General features: G+C 39.8%; 1 protein-coding gene across 2 annotated transcripts in view; it reads right to left on the reverse strand.

Annotated features, from left to right (window-relative positions):
* Positions 1–1,466: 1,466 nt before the first annotated feature.
* SPRY3 (sprouty RTK signaling antagonist 3) overlaps positions 1,467–27,844 on the reverse strand; it is a 91,028-nt gene continuing 64,650 nt past the window's right edge. Inside the window, exons 3-4 of one of the 2 annotated variants that reach the window (XM_033119674.1) lie at positions 10,957–11,129; positions 1,467–5,513 (exon numbers count right to left, since the gene is read on the reverse strand). In XM_033119674.1, the coding sequence (XP_032975565.1) occupies positions 4,544–5,410 (867 nt within the window). In that variant the 5' untranslated portion in view covers positions 5,411–5,513; positions 10,957–11,129 and the 3' untranslated portion in view covers positions 1,467–4,543. Of the gene's footprint in view, positions 5,514–10,956; positions 11,336–27,844 lie in introns of those variants that run through there. The other variant, XM_033119579.1, reaches the window with a different exon arrangement.

A 27,844-nucleotide genomic window follows, 5' to 3' on the forward strand; every position in this document is an offset into this window, starting at 1 on the left:
AGGTATTAGACTAATGAGATAGGAGAGAGGAAGTACGTTCTTCTTCCTTCCTCCCCTGAGATGGGCTGTATGGAGGGAGATACAGTAATGCTTGTCCTTGAGAAATTACCTTGTGACGAAACAGACTATGGCCCACACAGTGATACACTCCTTTATGTCTGCTCTCCTGCCTTCCATACCTCACTCTTCTTTTTCCTTACACCTACTTCTCTGGGATTGCACAGAAGCTTTAGCTTCAAGCTCTGTTTTCTAAGAAACTCAGACTAAGACATCTGGAAATTGGGAAGCCTGGAATTAAGTCATAATTCCACCCATATTCAGAACTGTGTGGTTTTGGACAGGCTATTTTCTCTTTCTGTGCATCTTTTTCTCCAACTATAAAATTTTGACGTTGTAGTAGATGTTCTTTAAGGGTCTTTCTGGCTCTGAAATAATGCCAGGGTAAAAGGCTGTCAGTATGAAGGAGGTGATGGGAAAAGGTGAGGTATTATACTGGCCAATGATCACTGGTGCATTGCTTACATCTGAATCAGAAGAATGCACTTGATATAATCAGTAAACTTGAATGTTAACAGCTCCAACCAATCTCAAGTTCCAAAAATAGCTTTAGTTCTACTTTCTGCAGAAAGATAGATTTAGGTTTCCTGGGTCTATAAAGAGAAGGCCAAATAAATCTTACCCTCTCTGGTACAAGTGAAAATACTTCTCTACTAGCTCTACAACATAAGCTGCCTGAGAAACGGCAACTGGCTGCAAGCGTATTTTCAAAGGGGGTAGTGGGGAGTTTTGTAATGTCACCATCTTGGGAAGCAGGACAGCTAATCCATGATGTCTCTAACTGTTGTTTCCCTCCCAACATAGGAGCACATTTGTATCAGCTCTTAGGCTGCAGGTGGGCTGGAGTTAGGGAAAGGACTATTCACCATCTGAGGCTTGTTATACCAGGCTTGTTACATTACGCTCCAGACATGTATACCTGACTCTGGAGCATGGACTCGGGAGTCAGACCGCACAGGTTCAAATCTTAGCTCTGCCATTTACAAGCTTCATTGCCTTGGACAAGTTACTTAACCTCCCTGAGCTCCAGTTTTCTCATCTATAAAATGGCAATTCTAATAGTACCTATACCATAGAATTATTGTGAGGATTACATTAGCTAATATAGGTAATGTGCTTAAAATCATGCTTAGCACATAGTAAGCACTATATTAAGTGTTCACTATATTTATTATAGCTATCGTGGTGAGGGAAGATGGGCTGGAACCAAAGGAAAACTCTTGGCCAAAGCCATATGAAATGTATCAAGGGACCAATATGTAGAAAGCAGTAGAGTGAGGGGGTAACAGATGACTTAACTGCAAAAAAATGCTAAGCAGGAAACACCCTCTAAATATTCTTGTTTATACAGTACATGACACAAAGTAGAAAAATAATGAAAACAGAGCCTCTCTGCAGGATTTAGAGTTCTTTCGTATATATTTTAAATATACATGTGCAATACATTAAAATATATAGAGATGTGTGAATATATATTTACAAATATATATATATATATATATATATATATATATATATATATATATATATATATCACAGAAGGGATACATATGCACACTCACTCCCACGTCCATGCGCATACCCCAACAGGACCCATCTATACGTAAACCAGATGCAGTCCATATCAGGCCAACTTGGACACAAGTGAAAGCCCTGACTCAGCAGCAGATTGCACATTGCAACTACATTTGAGTAACCCTTCAGTTTCTTCTACCAAGTGTAAGGCCATTTAGAAATCCACTGAGAAGAGCTCATCTGGGTATATGGCAGAGCCCAGAGCCCTTCTGGCAGTGCACAATTTGCCTGAGTAAGGACTGCAGGATTGGGTTATCAAGGAGCTATCAAGAAGGAGGGACTTGTGTTATTTGGGGCCCTGAAACTAATAAGCAAACATCCATAGAATAACTTTAGCTCCAGGAACAATGCACTAGTGTCATAGAATCCTTATATATCTTGGCTCTAAGCAAATTTCAGGCAGAAGCAGGGAGAAGTGTGTGTTGCTACTCATCACCATCCAGCTTGACCCAGAGAACTGGGCACAGCTTTTAGGGGTCGATAAATTCAAAGTTCAATCAAGCAGACTTGTAAGATTAAAAAAAATTACTTAAAATTGAAGGATTTGAAAGCAACTTAAGAGGTTACAGGTATTGGTTTAGATTTATAAATGTTCCAAGAAGCCAAACTTTATATATGGCACCATTTGCAGCAATATCATTAACATTATTAATAATCACCATAACATATTTATATATACAAAAATAGAGCAAAGCAATTCTAGAAGAGGAGGTTAAAGTGAAGGTGTGGGGCTGTGTGCCCAAATGTCAGTACACTTCAGGAAGATTCAGAACCAACAAAGACCGAGTGGCACGTATCTCTATAGTCTATATATCCAACCAAGGGACATCAATGTTCCCTTCTTTTTCTTCCCCCTGTGTATGACTATACATTTCTCCCCACGTCTCCACCCTGCAATACACATCCATGCACACTTTCAAAGAGATGATATATAAAGTTAGAGTCTGGAAGTCTTAAACTAAGTTGGAGCACCTTGATTTCAAGCAAGTGCCCTCAATCTCTGAATTCTGTAGTGAATTTTGGATTCACTTACAGAGGGAAACTGTATCTAATTCCTGTGTCTTTTAGTAGCAGTCTTTAGGGGCCTGCCATCACCACTGTAGCCTTTTCCCAATGAAGGGTATTCACAGCACAGGCTCTTGATATTTTTAAAAAGATAAGTCAGTTCTCTGCATTATACATCTTTCATCTCAGTTTTCCACTGTTGCTGAAATTTAGGTTCTCAGGCAATTGCCATTGCAGACAAAGCCAGGAATGAGCACAGTGTGTGCAGCAAAAGGTAGGTGCAATGGCGAAGATACAGCTTGGTTAGGGCGTTCTTAAGCTTTTCTTTTCCACACGAGCTTCTCTACAAGGTGACAGAGCCAAAGGTGATGTCCACTGGGGGCAGCCTTGACACCTGATAGTTAATTAGCTCCCCGCCGTGCACTGCATAAAGACCACCACACTAACTCGGCATGGTTCCTGAACATTGAATGGGAATGGCTTTCTGTCATTGTTAATAGAGTCCTAGGAGAAAAGTCCCATGACTTAATGTGATGCAGGGTAGAGAGTATTGAACTGAGTCAGAAGGCCTGTATTCCAGTCCCAACTCTGCTATAAACTCCGTGTGCGGCCTTGAGCAAATCCGTTCCTATCTCCAGGTCTCAGTTTTCCCATCTATAAAATAAGGGCATTGAACTAGATTAGCAGTTAAGATTCCTTCCAGCTCTAAAGTTTTATGACTTTTTATGTCCATTATTAAGGCCTGAGCCATGCAGTCTCAGGGCAGTTAGCTTCTAAGAGAGAACGGACCTCTGTAATATCCTTTGCTTTGTTCATTTAGCTATAAAGCACGTCTGCCTTTGGCACTTGGGTCAGACATACAAAGTTATGAGCATCCTGATTTACTACCCTATTCAGCATGCTAGTGGAATCTGTCAGTACTATAAGTTGGTTATTGGGAAAGGGAGTAAAACTCCAACTAATGAAACCTGGAAATGTGACATAACTTTGTCTCATATGCTCACCAACAGCTAAGTGTGGTTATGAGTGCACACACACGTCAGGATATAGGCTATTGCTAGTGATCAGTTCATTACAGGAATCCACTTCCCTTAATAAACATTAGTAAATAGTATAGCATAGCAAAGTTGGGCGTCAAAGGAAACACCTACAGAAAAACAGCACTTTTGGACGTGTTTGAGAGGAAGAGGGGCGGGGGGGGGGAGAGAGAGAGAGAGAGAGAGAGAGAGATCAAACAAGACAGAAACATGGGCAGATAAAGGATTAATCTGGGAGAGAGGGTGGGAAAGAGAAGAAAGGAAGGGAGAGAGGACGAAAAGAGAGGAAAAGTCAAAGTAGAGAGGGTGAGAATGGAGGGGGCAGGAGTACTGAAGACAGTAATGAAAGAAGAGGAGAGGAGGGGAAAAAGGGAAGACTAAAGGAGAGAAGGGCAGTAAACAGGGAGAAGGGTCAGATTCCCTGGAATAGTGACTGTTTTCCACATGGACCTGTGAAAACCATCTTAGAAGAAAGCTTCCAAAGGCACTGTGGAAAGCAGAGTGACACTCAGAGCCTGCAGCGAGAGGCATGACATTGGGGAGCCCCTAAACCTCCACGTTGCTGGCTCTGTTAGCCCTCAAGTGTTCAAATCTCATGCCTATGTATCACCTGAATTTGCCATGACAGCCATAAGGGCTGAGAAGGCGGGGTGTAAAAAGGCTAAAGAGGAGCGGGATAGATAGTGTGAGAAAGAACAAGGCATCCTGCGCCAGGATGTCCTTGGCCATCCCCCTGACACTGCAGGAACAAAATTGGTGAAGCCCTAACTTTGGCTACTTTACTCCTCCTTCCCCTCTTCCAAGATGAAGCCTACGCTTTACTGATGGGGACTAGAAGGAGAAAGCTCTGGATCCATTTTGTGGGAAGGTCATACAGACTTCTCCTGGGCCTTGGGGAAGGGCGCACTACCAGAGGAGATCTTTCTGCATACAGTGTTGGTGTGCCTCTTACAGCGGCAGCCTGGTCGCTTGAGGCTATCATAGCCCTGCTGGCACAGATGGAGGCATCCACGGGTGGGCAGGTAGCAGCACAGGCAGGGTAAGAAGAGGGAGATGAGGCTCATGGCTGCCCAGCGGACAAAGCAAGAGCTAGGCCCACAGGAGCAGGGCTCATCAGCGCAGTTGTCTTCGTCATCCGTGGAGCAGTGGTAGAAGAGGCCCTTAACGCAGCAGAGACAAGTGCCATAATCGAGGAGGCTCTCAGCAGAGCAAAGGCAACGCTGGTTGCACAGCCAGCAGGAGGGGAGAGGGCGAGCTGCTGTGCAGAGGACACATTTGCAGCGCCCACACTCCTCACAGATGAAGAGGTGCTCACTGGGGTGCACTGCAGCTTGTTCAGCTTCTCCCTTCAGAGCACCATCAGCCTTTGGGTGGGCTCCTGCTCCAGGCTGGGTTCGGATGATGGACTGGCCTGAAGGTGAGGGCGTAATGCTGGCCAGGAGCCTTTGATCAGAGGCAGTGGTGCTATGGGACATTGAGCTGGCAATGCTAGATTGGCTCAGATGCTGAGGCAAGGGCTGCAATTGATGGCACTGGCTGAGACTGCGGGGGAGAGCAGTAGGCATGGTAGCCAGGGACCAATCAGATTTGTGGGTTTGCACGATAAGGGAAGGGCTGGAGAGGGCCTGTTTACAGGGTGCTGGAGGCCGTTCCACATAATCATTGCTAGCATGAGTAGAGCGCAGCTGTTCAATAGGCAGAATTTGTTGGAAATCATCTGTCACTGCAGCATCCATTTTGCCTTGATTCTTGAGTTCTGAGTGGCTTTGCGTCAGGGTGGCACTTACGGTGATAAAGAGCCCTTGTAGTTACATGGACCTTAGGGCACATCAGAAAATCCTAGGAAAGAAGGAATTGAAATAATGAATGAGAACACAAAGGCATGAGCACTTTGCAGGGAACCAGCAAAGCTCAGGCCCTATAACTACCCCTACCTTAAATCACTGTACAGTAGTCTTCATGTTACACCTTTGTTCTGTAATTGACCTCACCTACCTCCTTACAGGCAAGTCTGGTCATCCCATCCAGACCATGAACCACCGTAGGAGCAAAGATCAGATAGTTCACTGCTTTCGAATTCCATCATATGACTAGGGTCATAGGAGCAGCTAGCTCATTCAGATGTTTGCTAACAGAGAAATCTAGGCCTTGAGCATCCAAACTCTAATAAAAATGGACCCGAATATCAAATGTAAAGGCCACTTCTTGAAGCAATGCTAACGTGCAAGAGAAAGCCTCAAAAGTCTTCCATGAGAAATTGCTCATGTAAATATCAGAATTCTCCCTTCAGTGAAAATTGTGATAAACATAAATCAACAGGTGAGAAAGGACATTGCTTGATTCAATACATATAGGCAAGCGAACAAGATGCAGTTGGAAGAGATGTGGCAGAGACACAGAGAGCAGAAATTAGGCTGCCTGTAGAATAATATGAAAAGAGGCTTCACAACACTGCGAGGAAGCCAAGCTAATCATCCTGCAGTTCTCTTCATCTTTAGTCCGATTTAACTTATTGAGGAGGTGACTCTTTCTAGATGGCAGTGTGGCTCCAGAGTCAAACTTTTGTATACGTGGCAGTAACAATGGAGATGGGGGGACCATACAAGATGAGCCCTGACTGATTTCAAATATCACCTATAATTGTACCTATTACCATCCTAAGTGAAGTTTTTAATTGATGGGATTTACTAGGCAGAAACTGTTTGGAGTGCTTTTCCCTATCTTTATATTACACAATACAATAACCTGGCTCTCTTAAAGGACACCAACGTTCTTACACCAGATTTAAGCTATGATGAATATCTAGAAAGCATGTGCTTGTGTTTCCATTGTACCACAAGCAAGAGGAGTTAGTGGGTATTTCCCAAAGGATTTGATTGAGCCTAGTACTGATAATGGTGACCATGAGGAAACTATTGTACACATAGATTGCTGTATTGCACCATCAGGAAGACTGAACAGCCAAAAAGTCGTACACGAAGAAACCTAAACACAAATCCAAGAGTCATCCTGGAGGCATTAGGACCTAGGAAACACCAGCATGAATAAAGTACATATTTGAAATCCATCAGATTTCAGGGCATCTCAAAATAGATTGATTACTCACAGTACTGTATGGGATGGAAATCTTGAATGAGTAATAGAAATGAACAAGGGAGAGAGGATAGTGCTTGATTAGCAAGCAAACATGATACTGAAATGTGCTCAAAGTTCAATGACAGGAAAAATGAGGATGCAGCTCATAAAGGACTCAGTGGCTAATAATATGACCAGACTCACTGCCTTTCGAGGCTATATCCCCATGCAAACCTGTTTAGTCGAATTTACATCTGTTCATTTTTTAAAAAGAAGATTTAATTTGGTTAAAAATAACTTTTCTGGCACATCACATCAAAAAAGCAGTCTGACTATAATTTCACTTTTTAGCTGGTTGTTTTGCTGTTATTTAACACAGCACAGAGGATGCAGACAAACATGATGGAGGGTCTAAGACTCAAATATCTATATAACCTCTGTCAAATCACTTGCTTTGTTTGGGCCAGTTTTACTAGCTATATAATTATAGGGGTGGACAAGGTGATTTTGAAGGCTTCTGCCCCATGATGGTCTATAATTCTATAACTACATATTTGACAAAAGAATTCTCTTCATCTACACCCCCTACATCTTCAATCCTTGAGGGTAAACTGGGCAACGTGCCCTTGTTTATCTATTGGGGCATTCAAAAGCAAAATGTCTCTTTTATTTCCTCGGACACACAGCCTCCTGAAGCCTCCCAACTCTACCTTTGCTGTATTTTTATTAAGATTCATAGTCTCAGCGTTGGGGAAGAACAGGTAGTTGTCATTCGAACGCCAAAATAAACAAGGATACCTTGTTCAGCTGACTTGCAGGGTATGTAGATGTAGGAGCTTTGGATTGGGAAGAGTTTTTTGACAAATTTATAATAAATGGATTTATTACCCATCGATAAGATAAAGAATGTGTGGGGCCCTTCAAGTCATTTACACTGTTAGAAAAACATACATGCTGGATATATTAGACTCATTGATTTCCCAGAGGAATTCAAAACATATTGGAAATTCCAAGAATCAAAGACTCAAAGGAAGGCACACAAGGTCTCAAAGCTACAGGAGATAATCATATGGGATTCCAGGGATGTCACCAGGTACCTCAGGGACATGCCCAGAAGGTTGAACGCTAAGCTTGGAGGAATCTAGGTCATAACAAAAATGACTCAGAATCATGTTCAAAGGGGATCTTGTCTTAGCAGAAGGGCACATGGAGTTTAGGGTGAGAACGCATATCTGGATGTCGATTAGATTGCTGCAAGACTGAGGAGTTGAGATGCTTGGTTGATTAAAGGAAGCTTTGGGCATCAGTCTGGGATGAAAAGGTACTGCTGTCTTGATTACAGGTAAGGGGATTGACAGGATGAACTCAGAGTTTTCTTCCTGCCCTGTAAAATCTTCTTTAGAATGGACTGTGGAAGATCTGCAATACAGTGGGCAGTAGGACCTGGGTAAAATCAGGGTGTTGAGTAGGATAAAACAGGATTGGATGACAATAAATTGTTTGCCATTCTGGACGTGCTGAATCCGATCTGGCTAACAGGATGAACTGAAACAGATACTGTAGGGGAAGGTAAGAGGGGGGAAAAGTGGAGAAACAAATAGGCAAAAGACTGCTGCAGTGCATAGATTAGGGGGAAAAGTACTACTGCATGCGTGTTTATGATTTAGAAATCCACCCATTAAAGGGCCATTCATTGTGAGCAGCAACAGTTAAGAAACTGACTGTGCTGTTGGTCAATTCCATATTCTATTAAATGAGAGACAGAATATACATATCACATATTATTAAATAGGAGCCAAGGTGATTACAAGTCTTGGCTGCACATTGATGGGATCTAGTGATTTCTGTCACGTAGTGCCTCTGCAGTAATGAATGATGCATTGTAAACCCACTCCCATCTCAGTCCCCTGGCCAGGTGCTCATAGCTTTCTCAACAGTTTTTCTGCAGCCCTGAAATTTGCTATGTTCTACCTAAACAGAAATTTCTTTTCTTATGCCAATTTAGGGAGTAGAAAGCTAAATCCATTCAAGAAATGCTGCTTGTTAATGAAAGAAAAATGTATTTTCTCTCTGGAACCGAAAATCTGCCACGTTGAAACTAAAGTTGAAAACTTTCCTATCTAAAGCCCTTCTATGCAAACACCTCAAGACAGTTCTGATTTCTATGATAAATCCTTTCTGATACAATATGACTCAATCTCGATTTCAAAGAAGAGGGGGGAAGAGAAGAAGGAGAGCCTGGCTCCTGTTTTCTCCTACTCCCATGGGTTCAATGCTGTTTTGTACCTTTACTGTGTAACGGCTCTGGGGTGTGTTGCTTTTTTCTGTGCTCTGCTGTTATATACACTCCTTCTCAGAATAACTGAAAGCAAACATAGGGGGAATTTCTGCTATGGCTTTATGTGTTTTCTTAGTTCTACTGTTCCAAAGTCTGCTCTCTAAAAATCCCTCTCTGTGCAAAAGCATTTGCATGTCTATCACAGCACTCCCCCCTTACAAATACCAAGTTGTATATAGTTTACATTACTAACCTCTCAGCCACTGACTGGGCCTCCCTCCTACCGCATACATCTTGCTGAAGCTGCCAGGTTCTCACCACATTTAACTCTTAACTTGTCACTTTGCTACCCTGGTCCTATTCATTCCTTCAATAGATCTAGGTGTTTTAGTGATGAGCAATACAGGGAAAAATTGTAATATCAAATGAATTCACACACTTGTGATCCTGAAGAAAATCATAATTGTTCATTTAAGAAGCAGGAACCTTTCTTTGCACCCTAAACCCTTTTATAGGAGACAAGAAACTTAAGTTCTAGTCCTCACTCTAGCTCTATTTTGCCGTGTGACTGTGGGCAAGTGACTTCTGTTCCAGGCCTCAGTTTCTTCATCTGCAAAAGGAGGGGGTATGCGAGAAGAGTTTTAAAAGCCCCTTCTTGTCCTGATGCTCTACATTTTTAATGCGGCTTTTGTTGGTCGCATTTCTCTGTCTCAAAAGTCTTCCACGAAGAATTAGTCTCCTTTCCTTTAGGCTCTTTACTTTCTCACTACTCAGTTCCTCAACTCTCAATAAAATGCCTCCAAATCCAAGTCATTCAGATCACTATCTAGATTGTTTCACAGCTAGAGAGACCTAAAAACAGAACACACACAGAAAAGACAAAATGTATAGAATGTTAACAATAAAGTCTTAGTCAATGTTTATTAAGAGGTACAGGGAAAAAGACTAATACTTCCTTATGGATGAACTGCTAGCCTGTGCCTTATTTGTATGTATGTATGCTACTGACTTGTTGGGAACATGATTTAACACCTGGTCTATCCAAATTCATGTGATAGCCCATTATGTTACAGTGAAGTTTTAATGTACCCAGAAAAGCAACAATAATTTGCATTTCAAAATAGCTTTTCTGTTTAAGAGTTCAAGGTCTGTTTTCTGTTCATCCAACTTGGTTTTCAGCATCAGAGGTGAGCGATAATTACAATTAGACAAATGGAAAGGAGTGTAAACCACTGCCCTAGGTCCTATCAAATGCCTATTGGCTAACTAGACATGCTCACAGGTTCTCACTTTTGACAAAATTTCCATATGCCACATAGAGACATGTGCATACACACCCAGGCATGGATCCAGAGATTTCTAAATCATTGCTCTGACTCAATGTAAGTAGGGGGTTATGCCGTGTCAGCTTGCGCCATTTCTACCCAGGGCAAGGTGATGTGATGAAATCTGAACGATGCACAGCCCAGACTTGTGAGCCAATAGCCGACTAGCCCCACGCTGACAGGATGCCCGCTGGGCAGCCAGACTGGCCTCAGCACGGGCTCTCCCTACGTCCTCAGTTTGCGTGGTTAGGCTGCGCTATAAGGGGCTTAGGCAAGCACCAAAACGCATTGAAAGGTCAACGGGCTAGAAATTAAATTGACATTTGGCTACAAAAGGGTGATTTTGCAGTTCCGTTTTGATTTATAAATATCCAATAAGGATAGTTTTCTGCCAGAGCTGATTCATTTAAATCTCATTTAAATGATTTTCATTTTATTTTACCCATGCGCTTGCGTTTGTGCGCGCGCACAGACGCGCGCGCACGCGTGCACACACACACACACACACACACACACACACACACACAGACGATGGCTGGAATGAATGGCAATCTGTGCATAGAAAGAATTCTGGGGTCCTTAAGAGCTAATCTGTATGGCTTACCTTGAGGAAAGGATCTATTCATGCTGAGAAAAGCAGACGAACTACTGCCCCATCTGGTTCAAAGGACCTCTTCTCCTGAGTCTTTAGGTTTCTCCACCTCTCCTCGGAAAGTCTTGAATGAAAACTCCTTCACCGGCAGTGGAGCCAGAAACAGAGATAGTTCTGTCTTAAGTCTTTCTGACACAGCACAGAAAACGGAAAGGGAAAAAAAAACGGTGGTGGGGGGAGGAGAGTCAGTCCTGTAGTGGCAGATACTTTGTATAGATTTTCCATGCAGATCTCAGTCTTGATGCCCGTATTCCCCAAAGAAAGCTCAGCAGGGTAAGTTGTTCACCTCCTCCTCCTCCTCCTCCTCCTCTTCTTTCTCCTCCTCCTTCTCCTATTTCTCCTCCTCCTCCTCCTCCGCCTCTTTCTCCTCCCCCTTCTCCTCCTCCTTGTCTTTCTTTTTCCCCTCCTCCTCCAGCATTTTCCTTCCCCCTCCTCTTCCCCTCCCCCTTCCCTCCTCCCCTTCCTCCTCCTTTACCTCCTCCCCCTCCTCTTTTGCCTCCGCCTCCACCTCCGAACTCTGTCTCCTCCAATCTGACAGATGAAGCGAAGAAGCAGAAACTGCAGTTGTAGACACAGGGTATCTCAGCAGAGCAATAGATACTGATAGCGTGTGATTATTTACATAGCTCAGGGTGTGTCGGTATATAATCCGCAGAGAGCGGGGGAGGGGCTGACATTGCAGTGTATTCAGCTCAGCTAGCTGGCTATTTTGTGAATGTACATGATTTCGGGAGGTCTTGTGAATGGGTTACAGGGGAGGATGGGAGGGAAGGGATTTATTGCTCCCTGTTATAATTTCTTTCTCTCCCTCTCTCTGTGTCGTTTGTTTTCCCGGAGCTGTAGCTCTTAATGCTTGGCTAAGTGGCGTCATCCAGTTGAAATTGAATCGACCCATTAGAACTCCCCATAGGAATCTCTGTATCCGGTCCCAGGGTAATGACTGAAACAGAATTTAAAGGGGAATGGGGGTGGGGTGGAGAGTAACAATTTTAAGGAGGCCTCATTTAAATATCTCTGCCAATCACAGTCCTACCAAGCCACTCAGCCCTTGCTGAGTGATTGCCGCTTCAATCAGATGGAGACAGAGCTTCTCCTTTGTTTAAGGGTTTCTCCCACCTCCTTTCTACATTCATTCCCACTTTTTCAGCACTAATAATGATTATCCATCCATCATCCATTGGGAAACCATTAACCAACCTACTTTCCCTTTCTGTCTTTAATATGTCATATATTCAACAAATATTTTTGAGTGCCTTTCTTTGTGCTAGGTGTTGTGGATTCAATAAGGAAGACAGACAGAATCCCTGCCTCCAGGGAGCCTCCTTGGGACTGCCAGGCTTCTGAAAATAAAGCAGCTTTGGACATTTTCTCTTAAAGCGAAGGCCAAAGCTTCCTGTAAATTATCCTCAGTCCACTATTTAATTCAGTACAAAGGGGTCTTCCTTCTGGGCATTCAGACAAAAGCACTTGGATGAAAACAAGCCTCATATTTAAAATAAAAGAGATATGATTTCAAGTCCTGCTTCAATGGAAAAGTAGCAGGAGCTTGACCATCAACATTCTTAGGATGCTTTGGTTACCCCATCGATAAAATTCAGATGGTAAATGGTGACAGTTCAGAGTAAAACAAACCTGTGAGTCAGGAAACTCAGATTCTTAATCTTACTCTAACTCCTTGTGTGACCTTTGCAATTTACTTTTCCTCTAGTGCCTCAATTTCTACGTTTACATGAGGGGATGTGATTAGGTAATTGCTAAGGTTTCTTCTAGCTCTGACATTCTATTTACACCCTCTCAGGGGGGTTAAGAAAACAAAGGAAAACATGAGATTAAAAACAAGTATGCTTGTGTGGGTCTGCATGCACTTGTGTGTGTGTGTCAAATTGTTATGTTGATGTGTATGTATATGTGTGTATATGTATTATAAATGTAATTTCTGAACAAATTCACACCTCTTCCCAATCAGAATTTCCAGTCAAAAGATTTTCCTATGTAAATTATCCTTTGTGGCTCAAACCTCTTCCTTACTCTTAGCATTGACTTAAGCTTATCAAGGTCATGGAAACCATTAAAGCTAATCTGTAAATTCATCCACAGAAGAGGATAGATTTACTGATATATTCATTCACCCATTTATTCAACAGGTATTTGTTGCACATCAACCATGTACCAAGCACTGTACTTACTAGATTCAGGTCAAACAGATCAGACTTAAAATTTTTATTTCTCATTTTATGAGCTATCTGACTCTGGGCAACTCAATTCATCTCTCTGAGCCCGTTTCTTCATCTTTAAAATGGAGATACCTACATGATAGGTAACTGTAGATTGAATAAGGTCTTTTAAAAGGTATATCATATGTCTGGAATAGAGTGAGTGTTCAATGAACAGTAGATAATGAATGTTAAGAAATTTGTCTCACCCTAATGTAGCCTCTAGGAGAGGTAAGAGATAATTTCAATTTGAAATCCTTTTATTGTTTTTTAAAGTCCCATTTTAAATTTGAACAGATATATACCAAATATATTTTCCTTAAATGGGGCTTATTTTCACACTTTATTCCTTTGTTAAAAAACTTATTTCTAATTTCTAGAGCATTAAGTCAAAATTACTCTGTCTGTCCATCAAGTTCTTCTTCAACTCTATACTACTTCCACTTCTCTTAACATAAGACAGGTAGAATGTTTCAATAAACACCTGTACTGTTTTTGATCCATGGTTGGGCATCTGCGGATGTGGAGGGCTGACTGTACACAATGTTCTATGCCATTTTATACAGGGGACTTGAGCATCTGTGGATTTTGGTATCCACAGGTATTCCTGGAACCAAGCTCCTGTAGAGACTGAGGGCAACTCAAGTTTTTGGGGAGTCAAAAGTTATAATGTAGATTTTCAACTGTGCAGGCAGGGAGTCTGTGCCCCTAAGCCCTGCATCGTTCATGTGTCAACTGTATAATAATTATATTATTAATTAACACATAATTAATAAATGAATCCTTACTCTCAAGAGGCTCATAATTTAGTAGGGAATATAGCAAATAGACAAATGTAATATAGAATAAGTGCTATGAAAGGGAGCAGAGAAGAAATGCACCTAATCCAGTATTGAGGGAGTTATGGGATGCCTCCTAGAAAAGGTAATATGGAAATACACATTTGAAAGATGAGAATGGCATCACAGCCAGAAGGAATAGCATGTACAAAAGCCAAGAGGCAACAGAAATGATGACAGGATGAACTGCAAAAGGAACCATCACTGAATCTCCCAAACTCAGTATAATGCTCAGAAAATATTTGATAAATAGAATAATGAATAAAAACCATGCATGCAGAGATAACAGAATGAGCAAAGATACAAAGATGTGAAAACAACATGTTTTATAAACCATTCTAAGAGGGTTTCCTACACTTACAGCCTAAACAAGTTAGGAGCAGAAATTTTCTCTAGAAGGCACCACCCATATGTTTTATTCACATTCCTAGAATGTACTAAGCTCATTTAGGTTTTCCTAAATTGTAGCAAGTGGAAATAGACTATACATGAAAAACCAACTTTGTATGATAGTCCAATACCGTGTCTAAAATAATCATTATCAGAATCTTCATCCACAAACGGAGTCAAATATCAAATTCGCTCAGTTTATAATTATAACCCATACTCTCGTCTGCATAGAACACATATTCTGTACAAATGCTGGCAATATTTCCTCATTCTCTTTTTCCCAGAATACAGCCCAAATCTGTTTGAGAGCCTGTAAGTTCCTATATGAGACCAGCTCTAGCCATACTCCACTGAAGTCAGGAGGAGCTCTTTAGAAGTGCCAGACGAAAAGCTGACCTATGGTCATCCTGATTCAGCAGTGATGATGCCAGAAGAAGGACGCAATGCCAAGGAAATATAGATTCTTAACCAAGAAGCCTACAGGGATGGCGATAATTATTGTCTATTCCACAGGAGCTGGCAAACAAATATAGGAGTAATATCACTAATAATGAGAGAATGGTATAGAAAAGTCAGAGAAAAAAAAATAACCTGGGAGAGTATAGAGGGGTACAAGGGAGGGACAAGGTGGTCCTGTGGAAAGAAAGCTGGACTAAGAGTAAGGAAATGTAAATTCCAGTATCCTAGCCTGCTGTATAGGTTTGGTAGGTCATTTCTCATCTGTAACAGAGCAAGTTTCAATGTAATTCAATAAAACAAACATATTGTGTACCTACTTAATATCAAGCAATATACTTGATGTGAAAGACACAGAGATGAATGTGACACAATATGCCACATAGTAGGCCCTCAGTACATACTACCGTGTTTCCCCGAAAATAAGACCTAGCTGGACCATCAGCTCTAATGTGTCTTTTGGAGCAAAAATTAATATAAGGCCCAGTCTTATTCTACTATAAGACCCAGTCTTATATAATATAATAATATAACAACATAACATAACATAATATACTGTAATAATACCAGGTCTTACATTGTTTTGCTCCAAAAGACACATTAGAGCTGATGGCCCGGCTAGGTCTTATTTTTGGGGAAACACGTAGCGGAATGAATAAATGAGTGGTCCTATGCTCTCATTACTCACAGTCTAGTAGAATAAATATACATGTAAATACATAAAGTGCAATACAATCTGTCACTAAATCAGATGAGAAGTATTTATGGCCTGAACCAAAATAGGGACAGTGTGGATGAAGAAAAGTGATGGTTGGTGGAATGTAGAATACATAAGACTTAATGACTTATTAGATGTGGGGTGTTAATTGTGTCATTTTCTGAGATATGGAGGGAACACTGAAAAAACAAGCTTTGAGTACATTGGGTTTGAGGTGCCCACATGATATGTAAATGGTAATCTAGGCAATATTATACATGGGGTTTAAGCCTAGAAAAGGATATGGACCAAGCATAGAAACATGAGTACCAGTAGTGCACAGATTTAAGTCATGTGAATGGGTGAGCCTAGACAGAGAGATTGTATGAAATGTTAGAGTGACAGAAAGGTAGAGGTCAAAACCCTGAAGAGCACAGATATTTAAGGGGTTGTCAAGAAAGATGTCCATAAAATAGACTGAGATGGGATGAACAGAAAGGAGGCAGGAGAATTATAAGTGTGTGGTGCCTGGCAGCCAAGGAAGTATGATATTTGAAGTTGAATGATCAACTATCAATTCCAACAGAGTGGTCCACTGAGATACATGAGGTACATAAAGTATCTATCTACTGGTTTGGCAATTCGGAGATTACTAGTAAATTCAGTGGAGGGGCATGTATCTTTCAAACAGTGCTTGTCAAGCAGGGCTGCACATCAGCATCGCATGTTGAACTTCATGAGTCTCCATATTCCTAAGCCTCACCACCAGGGATTCTTATTCAGGAGATATTGGGTGAGTTCCAGAGAATCTGCATTTACAAAAAGTCCCACATGGTCCATTAATGTATCATGCTTTCTCTTACCTCTAGACCACTACAAACACTATTTTCCTTGCCTGGAGTCATGGAAACTCGCAAATATACATCTCTGGTCCAGACCTCCTAGCTAAACTCTAGACCCAACTATCCCACAGCCCATCAGACATTTCCAGCCATCATCTTCATTTAGCCATCAAAGGTGATGTAGGGTAAAAGGGACTGCTATTTTGTGTATGGTGGTTATGGAAAGTCTCTTCATTAGATGACATTTGAGTTGAGTCTTGAATAAAGTGAGATAGCAAGCCATTCAGCTATATAGGGCCAGCAACTCCCACATGGAGGGAACAGTATGCAAATCCCTGAGGCCAGGATGTGCTTGGGGTGTTGTAGGATGAGCACAGAGATCAGCAGCCTAGAGAGAAAGGAGTGAGGAGATACTGGCAGCAAGTGAAAGCAGGCAGGTAGCAGAGAAGTGGATCATGTGGAACCTTGCAGATCATGTTAAAGAGTTTGCATTTGAAGGAGATATTGTAGGTTTTTGTCCAGAGCACTGATACAATGTGACTTGTAATTTTCAAAAGATCACTCTGGTTGCCCTTTGGAATATATATTTGGGAGAGGTACTTAGGGTGGGAGCAGGGAGAACAATTAGGTTACTGTAACAATTCAGATGAGAGAAGAGTAACAGTGGAAGTGATGATAAGATAGAATTGGAAGTTATAATTCTGGAACTATGGTAATATTTTCTTCCATTAAAATACTTGTTTTTTTCATTTCTATCTTTTCCCCATTTCAGTGAAAGGCGTCACCTATATTTTCCCAACACAAAGCGTGCATGCACGTGTGCGTGTGTGTATGTGCATGTGTGTGTGCGTGCCTGCATGCATATAAATGTACCTTAAGTCTGTCTTTTGCTAACGTACTCTAACTTTGGCCTGTCTGCATACCCTATGTGAGCTCCCTAACTTGCACAGGCATGCCGTCTCCTCAGGACTTACCTCTTGGCCACTTCTAGTGTGATTCAAGTACATCTTTTCATACGGCCCGTCACACTTCCTGCTGGGCCCCTGTGTCCACATTCATGTACCATAGACGTTGTGAATAGTGTATGAAAGCATCTGGCCACATGGTGTTTAGATTCCGGTATTTGCTTAGCTGGACACTTCCCTGCTTCACATGTGTATCGGCATACACTTCACTTTCTTCAGCTATGTAACTTTCTCTTCACATTAATGAGAAGTTTTAAAATTTAGCAACGAGGTGAAGAGACAAAGCGGGGCAAGTCCTTGGGAATGTCAGCAACTCTGAGCTAGCTGATGTGTCCATGTTCCGCACTCCCCTACAAGGGAGGACAGCCTGCTACAGGTGACAACAGCACAGAGGATTACATTGGGTTCTGGGAGCAGTTTATTTTCAGAACTGACATCCTACCCAGTACTAAATATAGCCAGTCTCTTCCTTTCAAACAAGGGTTTCTTTTCTGTTAAACTTCAATAAAGCTCTTAGCTCTGTATTACAAAGTCAGTCTCCCTCCCTCCCACCTTCCTTCCCCCCACTACTTTTATGAAACTTATTATTGTTATACTCCCTCTCCCCTACCACCTACTTTCCCTGGCCTCCTTGGTTTCTTCTCCTTTTAAGTTTCCTCTCTTTCCTATTTCTCTCCTCTGCTTTCTTGGTTCCTTCACTGTCTTCTCTGGGCACTTTTCTCTTGATTTCTCCAATTTTTAGAAAGAGAATCTCTGAGGAACCCGCTCCCCCAACAGGTCAAGAGAATACAGATGCCGCAGGACTAAAATGAGATATTTTGTTTATTTATTTTTAAATCTTCCCGGGCTGGGGATAGCTATGTCTGTCTCCTATATGCCGACTGACTGACATGTAATATTAATGACATGCTAGCATTTATTGAGCATTAACACTGTATTGTACTAAGTGCTTTATACATATAATCCTAATAAAATTCATCCTCCAAGTAATGCATTAAAATCACCCCCATTTTAGGATGGGGAAAACTTGGGTGAAGAGAGGTAAAGGTAAGTTAGTTACCTTAGGCCAAACAGCAAATATATACCATAGGTGGAATTTGAATTTCGGCAGTCTAACTCCTGAGCCCACACCTTTAGCTCCGTGTCATGCATTTCTCTATAGTAGGATTAATGCCTGGTGTGTGCCCACCAGATAAACCAGGAGCACTTACAGGGGAAGGAAGAATGGAAAGGGCAGCAACATCTACAATAGTTTCCAGCTGACAGAGAAGATTGTACTCTTGTTAACTTTTGCTTTTACTAAAGCAAAATGTGAAGGAATTTGGAGAAACGGGGGTAAAATATGAAAGAATTAGAAAGGGTTTTGCTTTCACTTTTTACGGCATGTTTTGAATTATAATTCTGACTTTTAGGCACTGATACCCGTTTTCTTTTTACAGTGTACAACTCATTGGTTCCAAAAAAGATATACAGCTGGCCAATAAGCGCATGAGAAAATGCTCAGCATCATTAGTGACTAAGTAAATGCCAATCAAAGCTACAATGAGGAGTCACTTTAACCCGCTAGAATGACTGACTGATAACCTCTTTATTCTCCAGTTAGACTACGTGAGTTCATCAGGACCCAAACACTTTCTACAGATATATTGCAAATTTTGCATCCATTGCACGGGATGAGTGGTGGAGTGGTTGTATCCATACAATAGAGTACTACTCAACAATACAAGTGACTTGTTTTATTCCACTACTATTATCCAACAGCCCATGATTATTATTTGTAGCAAACTTCCCGAGCAACTTCTCTATCTAACACACACACACACACACACACACACACACACACACACACACTCAGCTAGATGGCAAAATACAAGATCAATATACAAAAATAAACTGTACTTCTATACACTAGCTACTATGTACTATCTGAAAATGAAATTAAGAAAACTATTTCATTGGCAATTGCATCATAAAAGATAAAATGCTGAGGATTAAATTTAACAAAAGAAGTACAAAACTTGTAGACTGAAAAGTATAAAATGTTGAAAGAAATTAAATAAGACCTAAATAAATGGAAAAATGTTCATGTTCATGGATCGGAAGAATACGGGAAAAAATAGTCTTTCAAACAGTGGTACTGGGACAACTGGATAGCCACAGGCAAAAGAATGAAGCTGTGCCTTTACTTCAAACCATATACACAAATTAACTCAAAATGGATCATAGACCCAATGTATGAGCTAAAACTACAAAATTCTTGGAAGAAAGGATAGGAGTAAATCTTTGCAAACTTGGATTAGGCAAAGCCTTCTTAGAAACAATAATAAAAGCACACATGATAAAATTAAAAAAACAGATAAATTGTACTTCTTCAAAATCAATACCTTTTTTTGCTGCCAAGCATATCATCAAGAAAGTGAAAACACAGAGAATGGGAGAAAATGTTCCCAAATCATGTATCCGATAAGGAACTTGTATCCATAATAGAGACATCTTTAAACTCAGCAACAACAAAAACAAGTAACTGAATGGAAAAGTGGGCAAAGGATGTGAATAGATATTTCCCCAAAGAAGACATACACATGGCCAATGTGTGCTTGAAAAGATACTCGACATCATTTGTTATTAGGAAAATGCAAAGCAAAACACAATTAGATATTACTTCATACCACTAGGATAGCTAAAATCAAAACAACACACAATAACAAGTGTTGACAAGAACATGGAGAAACTGGAAGTCTTATATACTGCTGGTGAGATTGTAAAATGGTATAGCCACTTTGGGAAACAGTTTGAAGATTCTTCAAAACGTTAAATATGAAGTTACCGTGTGATTTGGCAATTCCATTCCAAAATATATGTCCAAAAGAATTGAAAACGTATGTCCACATAAAAACGTGTACACAAATATTCATAACAGCATTATTCAGTATAGTCCAATGTTAGAAACAAGCAAAATATCCACCATTCTGATGACTGGATAAATAAAACGCTGTCTATCCACACAGTGGAATATTACTCCGCCATGAAAAGAAATACAGTACTGATTCATGCTACCACATGGATGAACCTTGAAAACATCACAATAAGTGAAAGAAGCCAGAAGCAAAAGGCCACATATTGTATGATTCCATTTATTTGAAATGTCCAGAGTAAGGAAATCCATAAAGACAGAAAACAGACCAGTGAATTCAGGAGCTGGGAAGAAAGAGAAATGGCGAGTGACTGCTAATGAGTATGTGGTTTCTTTTCATGTTGATGAAAATGTTCTGGGATTAGATAGTTGTGATGGTCGCACAACTCATTCACTTTGAATGGGTGGGTTTATTATGTGTGAATTACATCTCAATAAAGTTATTATTATTTTTTTTTAGAGAATACATTTTGGAGGCTCTCCTCATGAAAATAGACTCCTGTCATGTGTGCCTCCTCATGACATGTGTGCCTAAATCTAATCTCAGACTGACAGACATTTAGAATGTTTTCAGATTTTTTTGTATTACAAACAATGCTGCAATAAATATTTTTCACATATGTTTTGAGATATTTGTGCTAGTCTATGTGTAGGACGAATTTCTAAAGTGGAAATGCTGGGACAAAGAATATATGTATTTTAATTTTGCTTAATATTATCAAATGGTTCTCAAAAATACTTGCACCAATTTACACTGCCACCAAGATTTTAGGAGAATGTTCATTTTCTCACATTCTTGCTAAGTATATTACCAAATGCCTTGACCTTTTTCCACCTGAAAAGTAGAAAATTATATCTTGGGTTTTTAAAAATATGAGTGAGATTCAATTTTTTTCATATAAATATTGGCTACATATATGTCTCATTTGGAGAACTGTATTTTCATGTTCTTTGTCCATTTTTGTATTGAATTGTATTTCATTATGGACCTATAAGAACTTAAGATATACATTTAAATATCAGTATTAATTTATAAGCATTAAGGCAATTAGACCTCTGACAGAAACCTTACTTTTTTTTTTATCACTTTGCTATTGGCCTTTTGACTTGATTTGTAGTACTTCATGCTTTGCGAATGTTTTAAATTGTTATGCAGTCAAATTGATCAATCTTCCATTATGGGATTGACATCTAGGTTTTATCTGCCCATGCCTTATCTCCCCATGTTTTCTTCTAGTACTTTTTATATTTTGATGATTTCTTTCTTTTTTTTTTGATAATGTTTTTTATCCATTTGAGTTTATTTCTTGTGAAGGGATGAGTTCATAATCCAGCAGAATTACTCCAGAGCGACATGTAACTTATGCACTGAACAAAGGTGCCTTGAAGAGGATATTTTTCTTGACTTGAAACCTTACATTTTTTCCTATTTTTCCTAAGATCTACCTAGGCACGTGCCATTCTTTGCATTATTCCTGCTTGCGACTTAGTGGGCTCTTCAAATCTAAAGACTTAAGTCATTCTTTAATTTATGGAAATTTTAGTTCAATGTTTCTTTGATTCTTTCTCTCTCTCTCTCTCTCTCTCTCTCTCTCTCTCTCTCTCTCTCTCTCTCTCTCTCTCTGTCTCCCTTCTCTTCCTTTCCTTTCTGGAACTCTCATTAAACAGATACTGTGTTGCTCATAAAGATCGGAGTATCTTTTAATTTTCCTTGTCTTTTCTTTGGCTTTTGTGGTGTATTCTGGGAGAATCTGTATTCAATCTTCAATTCAGTGATTCTGGTTTTAGCATACTGCTGGTTACCCCTTTAGTGATGAGTAACATTTTGGCAATTATGTTTTTAATTTCTAAAACCTCTATGGTAGACATTGTCATATTTGAGTCTGACCAACATATCATAAACTGCCTGTCCATATTTGGGAAATTCTTACATTATAATTTTTACCTCTTAAATGTAGAAGTCAAAACTCAAACTTCTAATCTGTGCTGAAACTAAGATGTAGGAATGTGATTTAGGTCCAGCAATCAGATGCCCAGACATGACACTTTGATTTGGAACTGAAGACATGCATAAAGTCTGTGTGGTACTGTGTGGTTTTCATTTTGCTGGAATAGGTAGTAGTGAAGGAACCTGTCTTTGAACAATGGCAGAGATTGCAAGGTCAAGTTCTTAATAAAGTAGTGGCATCAGTGCTGGCAGCAGTAGCTATTGCAGTAAAGTCAATTTCTTGGCATCTACTGCGGGAGCAACAGTTTTTCTTATCAGGCAAGTTCTGTGGCATTGGTCCTATGCAATTGTTTCTGGAAACTGAGCCTCAAGATTGGTTTTCCAGACTTTCCTTAATAAATAACCACACTATGTATATAATCTCAGTTTCAGCATCCCCTTCTCTAAACCATTTCTCCCTATCTTTTCTGCTCACTGCTTCTAATGCCAGAATCCAAACATTTTCTTGGCCCCAGTGGGACCTCCGATCCATTGACCCTGCTTCTTTTTACTGATACTTTCCTTCTTACTTGATTTTACATTTCATGGTCCATCATTATAATCACTCCCAGGCATATACGATTAAATCCTTTGCCTCTCTTTCCATTCATGATAGTCACCTGGAAAAACCCCAAACCTGCTTAAATCCAACTCACCACTTATTCTGTTTCCATGTTAAATGGTTTGATCCATTTAATTTTGTCTTAAAATTCATGACCATAAATCTCAGAGGGCCTTTGTACTGCCTGGGAATGCTATGACATTTTCATACCCATTCTCTAGACGACTTTTTTTTATACCATCTACTGTCCCTTTAGTCCTCTAATATCTAGTATACACTCCATTCTCACTCTCCACTGATGACCATGTTGAATAAGCCACCCTTGTGAAGGTTACCAATGACTTCAGTCTTCATCTTACTTGATCTGTCAGTATTATTTACATAGCTAGTTACTCTCTCGTTCTTAAAACACTTCTTTTACTTGGCTTGGAACATTCTTCCTCTATCCTCTTGGCTCACCTCATCACTTCCTTTAACTCCTAGCTCAAATATTACCTTATCAAAGAGACCTTCTCTGACCACACCACTTACAATAACACACACGTGTGCACACACATAGACACACACACACACACACACCTGTCATTTGCTGCGTCTTTTACTGTGCTTGATATCACTCCCTGAATCATATATTTCTTTGTTGTCTCTAGCCTCCTGATGAAATATAAACCCCTTAAGGACAGGAACTTGGTCTGTTTTGCTTGCTGCTGGATCCCCAATGTCTAAAAGAGTAGCTGGAACACAGTAGCCACTCAATAAATACTTGCTTATGTTTAGACTAGCCTGCGTGAATTATATTGTTTGCAAATGAGTACCTTGATTTCCTTTTTTGGATAGCTTATTTTTTATTTTATGAACGTGAGGTATTAATAATGCATTATAGGAGTATGTTGAGCCTTTCTTTTTTAAAAAAATTTTACACTTTATTATTTTTCTTATTAGTTTCCAGTGCACAAAACAATGTAATAGTTAGACATTTATCATTTATATCCCTCACACAGTGACAACCCCCTCCCCCCACCCACTATCCCTCTGACATCGCACACAGCCATTACGTGAGTCTTTCTTTACATACTATTTATCCATATTTATAGTTTTTTCTGTTTTCTCCATTTATTATTTCTTGAGATTTAAGTTATTATGTTGATTGAGTGTGGTGACTCCCTTTAAAGTTTTTACTTTTCAGTAAATATTTGGTGATTCTTGGTTGCCTGTTTATATGTACATATGAAGATCTAGATTAAAAAGTGTCTGTGGCTGGAATTCATATCCTCCATAGACGTGAAAATCCTTGTTCTCTTGGCAGTTAGTGCAGAATCTGATTGCTCTATCTCCAGTTCATTGCACGTGGGAGCAGGGAAAAACCAGGAAGTTCCCCATTCATGGTGGATGGTGCACTTAGAATCAGTCTTCCGAGTCCATGTACCAGCCAGATATCCCTAATGCCCAATCTGATAGTCTTCAATGTCAGAATTCTTCACTTAAAGTCTTCATCCTGGGGCAAACACCAGTGACGGTGGTGGGGGGGTTCATATAACTATTCCTCAGTCTTTTAATTCAATCTACCATCTGTCATCCTATGTCCCATTCCCTTTCTCTCCTTGCTACCTCTGACTAGGGATATTCCAGGGTTCTACTAGCAAAATTACTTTTTTGGTGGTCCCTCTTTTCCCTGTGTGGCTGTGCCACTAGCTAAACTTTATTTCTGGTAATTACTTAACAATGAAAACATATTTGATACAACTTACAAATGTGTGGCAAACATATTTTCTCCATCTGCATATGATTAGCCAAGATTTCATTGTTAAACTACTTCAAACATGATTTATAAATGGCAATTGGTTTCATTGATATGCTCTGTATAACGAGATGTTCACTAACTCCTTAAGCATGGCCACCAATTAGTATTTAACATACACACAAATCTGGTGCTTGCCAGCAGCAAGGATGGCTGAACAAGCATGTCACTTGAACTATACTTATAGGATTAGATTGCCAAATGTAATTCTCATCCTTTCTTATTCAGCATGTATCCATACACCAATATCAGTCCTAAGACTATTTGTTACCAATTTCTGATGGGATAAGTATGATAAATATACAAATCATACATGTATGATGAGCATAGTGATAAAATACACAGATGGTAAGTATTTAGACATAATTAGAGCATTTTGACATTGCTGTTACATCCAAGTGCATGATTTCCTATTTTACAAAAGTTTATAGCAGATTGGAATCTTTTTTTAAATGGTCCTTCACCACAGAGAATTGAGAAGCCCTGCTTTAGAGTGTTTCAATAATGCTTTTGGTCAGGTGGCATAGTTTCCCTTCTTGTATTACCTTTGTCTTCCTCAGGGTTGGCCTTTAAGCCAAAGGACCTGGCTGCCTTCCAAGCAGTCGTTTCCGCATAGTATAATAGCTATAGCCAGTGAACTGAAAGTGCATTTCCTGCCACCATACTGTAAAATTATTATTAATGTAATAGGAGAATGCACTTCTGGTTTTGGCACTGATGTTTGGGATGCTGCATCAGGGCTGGTCGCTTGAAAGAGTGGACAATATTTTGGACTGTGGATTAACAGAGATAAAACCACTAAGAATACTTCCTGTTAAAATATGCTATATTTGATCCATTTAGAGATAATTTGATAGGAAAATATTTTAAATGAAAATATAGAAATCTCTTCTTATATGGGACCATGAACCTTTGCTCAAAGAAAATTTTAGGGAGGTGACTCTTAGCTCATTTTGATAAATACTTTTCTAACAACTATTGCAGTGGTCTTCCTAATCAGGTAAGTACTCAATCAGAGACTGATTTACGAACTATCATTGATTCTGTAATAATGAATCCTTCAATGATTTGAAATTGGCCGTATTACCCAAAGCAATATACAGATTTAATACAATCCCCATCGAAATCTCAATGGCATTTTTTAAAGAAACAGAACAAAAAATCATCCGATTTGTATGGAACCACAAAAGACCCCGAATAGCCAAAGCAATTGTAAGAAAAAAGAATAATGCTGGAAGTACCACACTCCCTGACTTCAGCTTGTACTACAGAGCAACAATAATCAAAACAGCATGGTATTGGCAGAAAAACAGACACACAGATCAATGGAATAGAATTGAAAACCCAAAAATAACCCCCCATAAATATGGACAGATATTTTTTGACAAAGGAGCCAAAAACATATAATAGAGAAAAGACAGCCTCTTCAATAAATGGTGCTGGGAGAATTGGAAAGCCTGGGCAAAAGAATGACACTAGATTACTATCTGTCACCATGTACCAAAATTAACTCAAAATGAATCAAAGACCTAAGCATAAGACCTGAAACAATAAACTACATAGAAGAAAACATAGGTACTAAACTTATGGACCTTGGATTCAAAGAGCATTTTATGAATTTGACTTCAAAGCCAAGGGAAGTAAAAGCTAAAATAAATGAATGGGACTATATCAAACTAAAAAGCTTCTGCACAGCAAAAGAAACCATCGACAAAATAAAGAGGTGACCAAACAAATGGGAGGAGATATTTGCAGACAACGCCTCTGATAAGGAGCTAATATCCAAAATATATAAGGCACTCATACAACTCAACAACAACAACAAAAAAACAATCCAATTAAAAATTGGGCAGAGGACCTGAATGGACATTTCTCCAAAGGGAACATACAGATAGTCAATAGACATATGAAAAGATGTTCAACATCACCAATCATCAGAGAAATGCAAATAAAAACCACAACGAGCTATCACCTCACACTAGTCAGAATTGCTATCATCAACAAGACAAATAATAAGTGTTGGAGAGGCTGTGGAGAAAAAGGAACCCTCATACACTGTTGGTGGGAATGCAGACTGGTGCAGCTGTTATGGAAGTCAGTGTGGAGGTTCCTCAAAAAATTAAGAATAGAAGTACCATATGACCCAGCAATCCCTCTCCTGGGTATCTACCCCAAAAATCTGAAAATCTTTATCCATAAAGATATATGTGCTCCAATGTTCATTGCAGCTTTATTTATGGTGGCCAAGACATGGAAACAACCAAAGTGTTCTTCGATAGATGATTGGATAAAGAAGTTGTGGTATATAGACACAATGGAATACTACTCTGCCATAAGAAAAGATGTAATAGTGCCATTTATGACAACATGGATGGATCTTGAGATTATTATGGTAAAGTGAAATAAGTCAGACAGAAAAAGTCGAGAGCCATATGACTTCACTGATATGTGGGATATAAAGCCGAAAGCAACAAAGGAACAAGACAAACAAATGAAGAAACAAAAACTCATAGACACAGACAATAGTTTAGTGGTTAACAGAAGGTAAGGGTGGGGGGTGGTAGAAGAGGGTAAATGGGGCCCATCATATGGTAATAGAAGGAGAACTGACTCTGGGTGGTGAACCCACAATGTGATATATAGATGATGTATTACAGAACTGTACACTTGAAATCCATGTAATTTTACTAACCATTGTCACCCCAATAAATTTTAATTAAAAAAAAAAGAAAATTAGATTAAGCTCTAGGGCCCTTTCCAAAGCAAGATTCTGTAATTATGAGCTGGGGTAATTTAGGCATCTAAGGAAGGAAAATTAACTTTAAATCGGAAGCCATTAACTATGAGGCCCTGTGATTCCCCCTTTAATTTAGAGAAAAATTCTGTTTTGCTTCAGAAAGGATGTAATACTGAGGGCAACTGAGGGCTGAAAGTTTGCTTAGAGATATATAGGGTCCCAGATCCACAGTTTGGAGCCATGAAGAGACAGTGAGATTCAAAGAAAGGAGTAAATGGAAATATATGCAGAAGTACAGACATATAGCACCTGGAAACCTTGTGTGTAGAGTGAACACTTCCAGTAGCCTTCTAACATAGAACAACCCTGACTATTAAATCATTCATCCTTCAAAAACTATTTACTCTCATGCAGCAGTTCATTGCAGTTCAGCCAGGTTA

Source organism: Rhinolophus ferrumequinum, chromosome X, assembly GCF_004115265.2.
Source record: "Rhinolophus ferrumequinum isolate MPI-CBG mRhiFer1 chromosome X, mRhiFer1_v1.p, whole genome shotgun sequence".
In the NCBI taxonomy this organism is placed as follows: Eukaryota; Metazoa; Chordata; class Mammalia; order Chiroptera; family Rhinolophidae; genus Rhinolophus; species Rhinolophus ferrumequinum.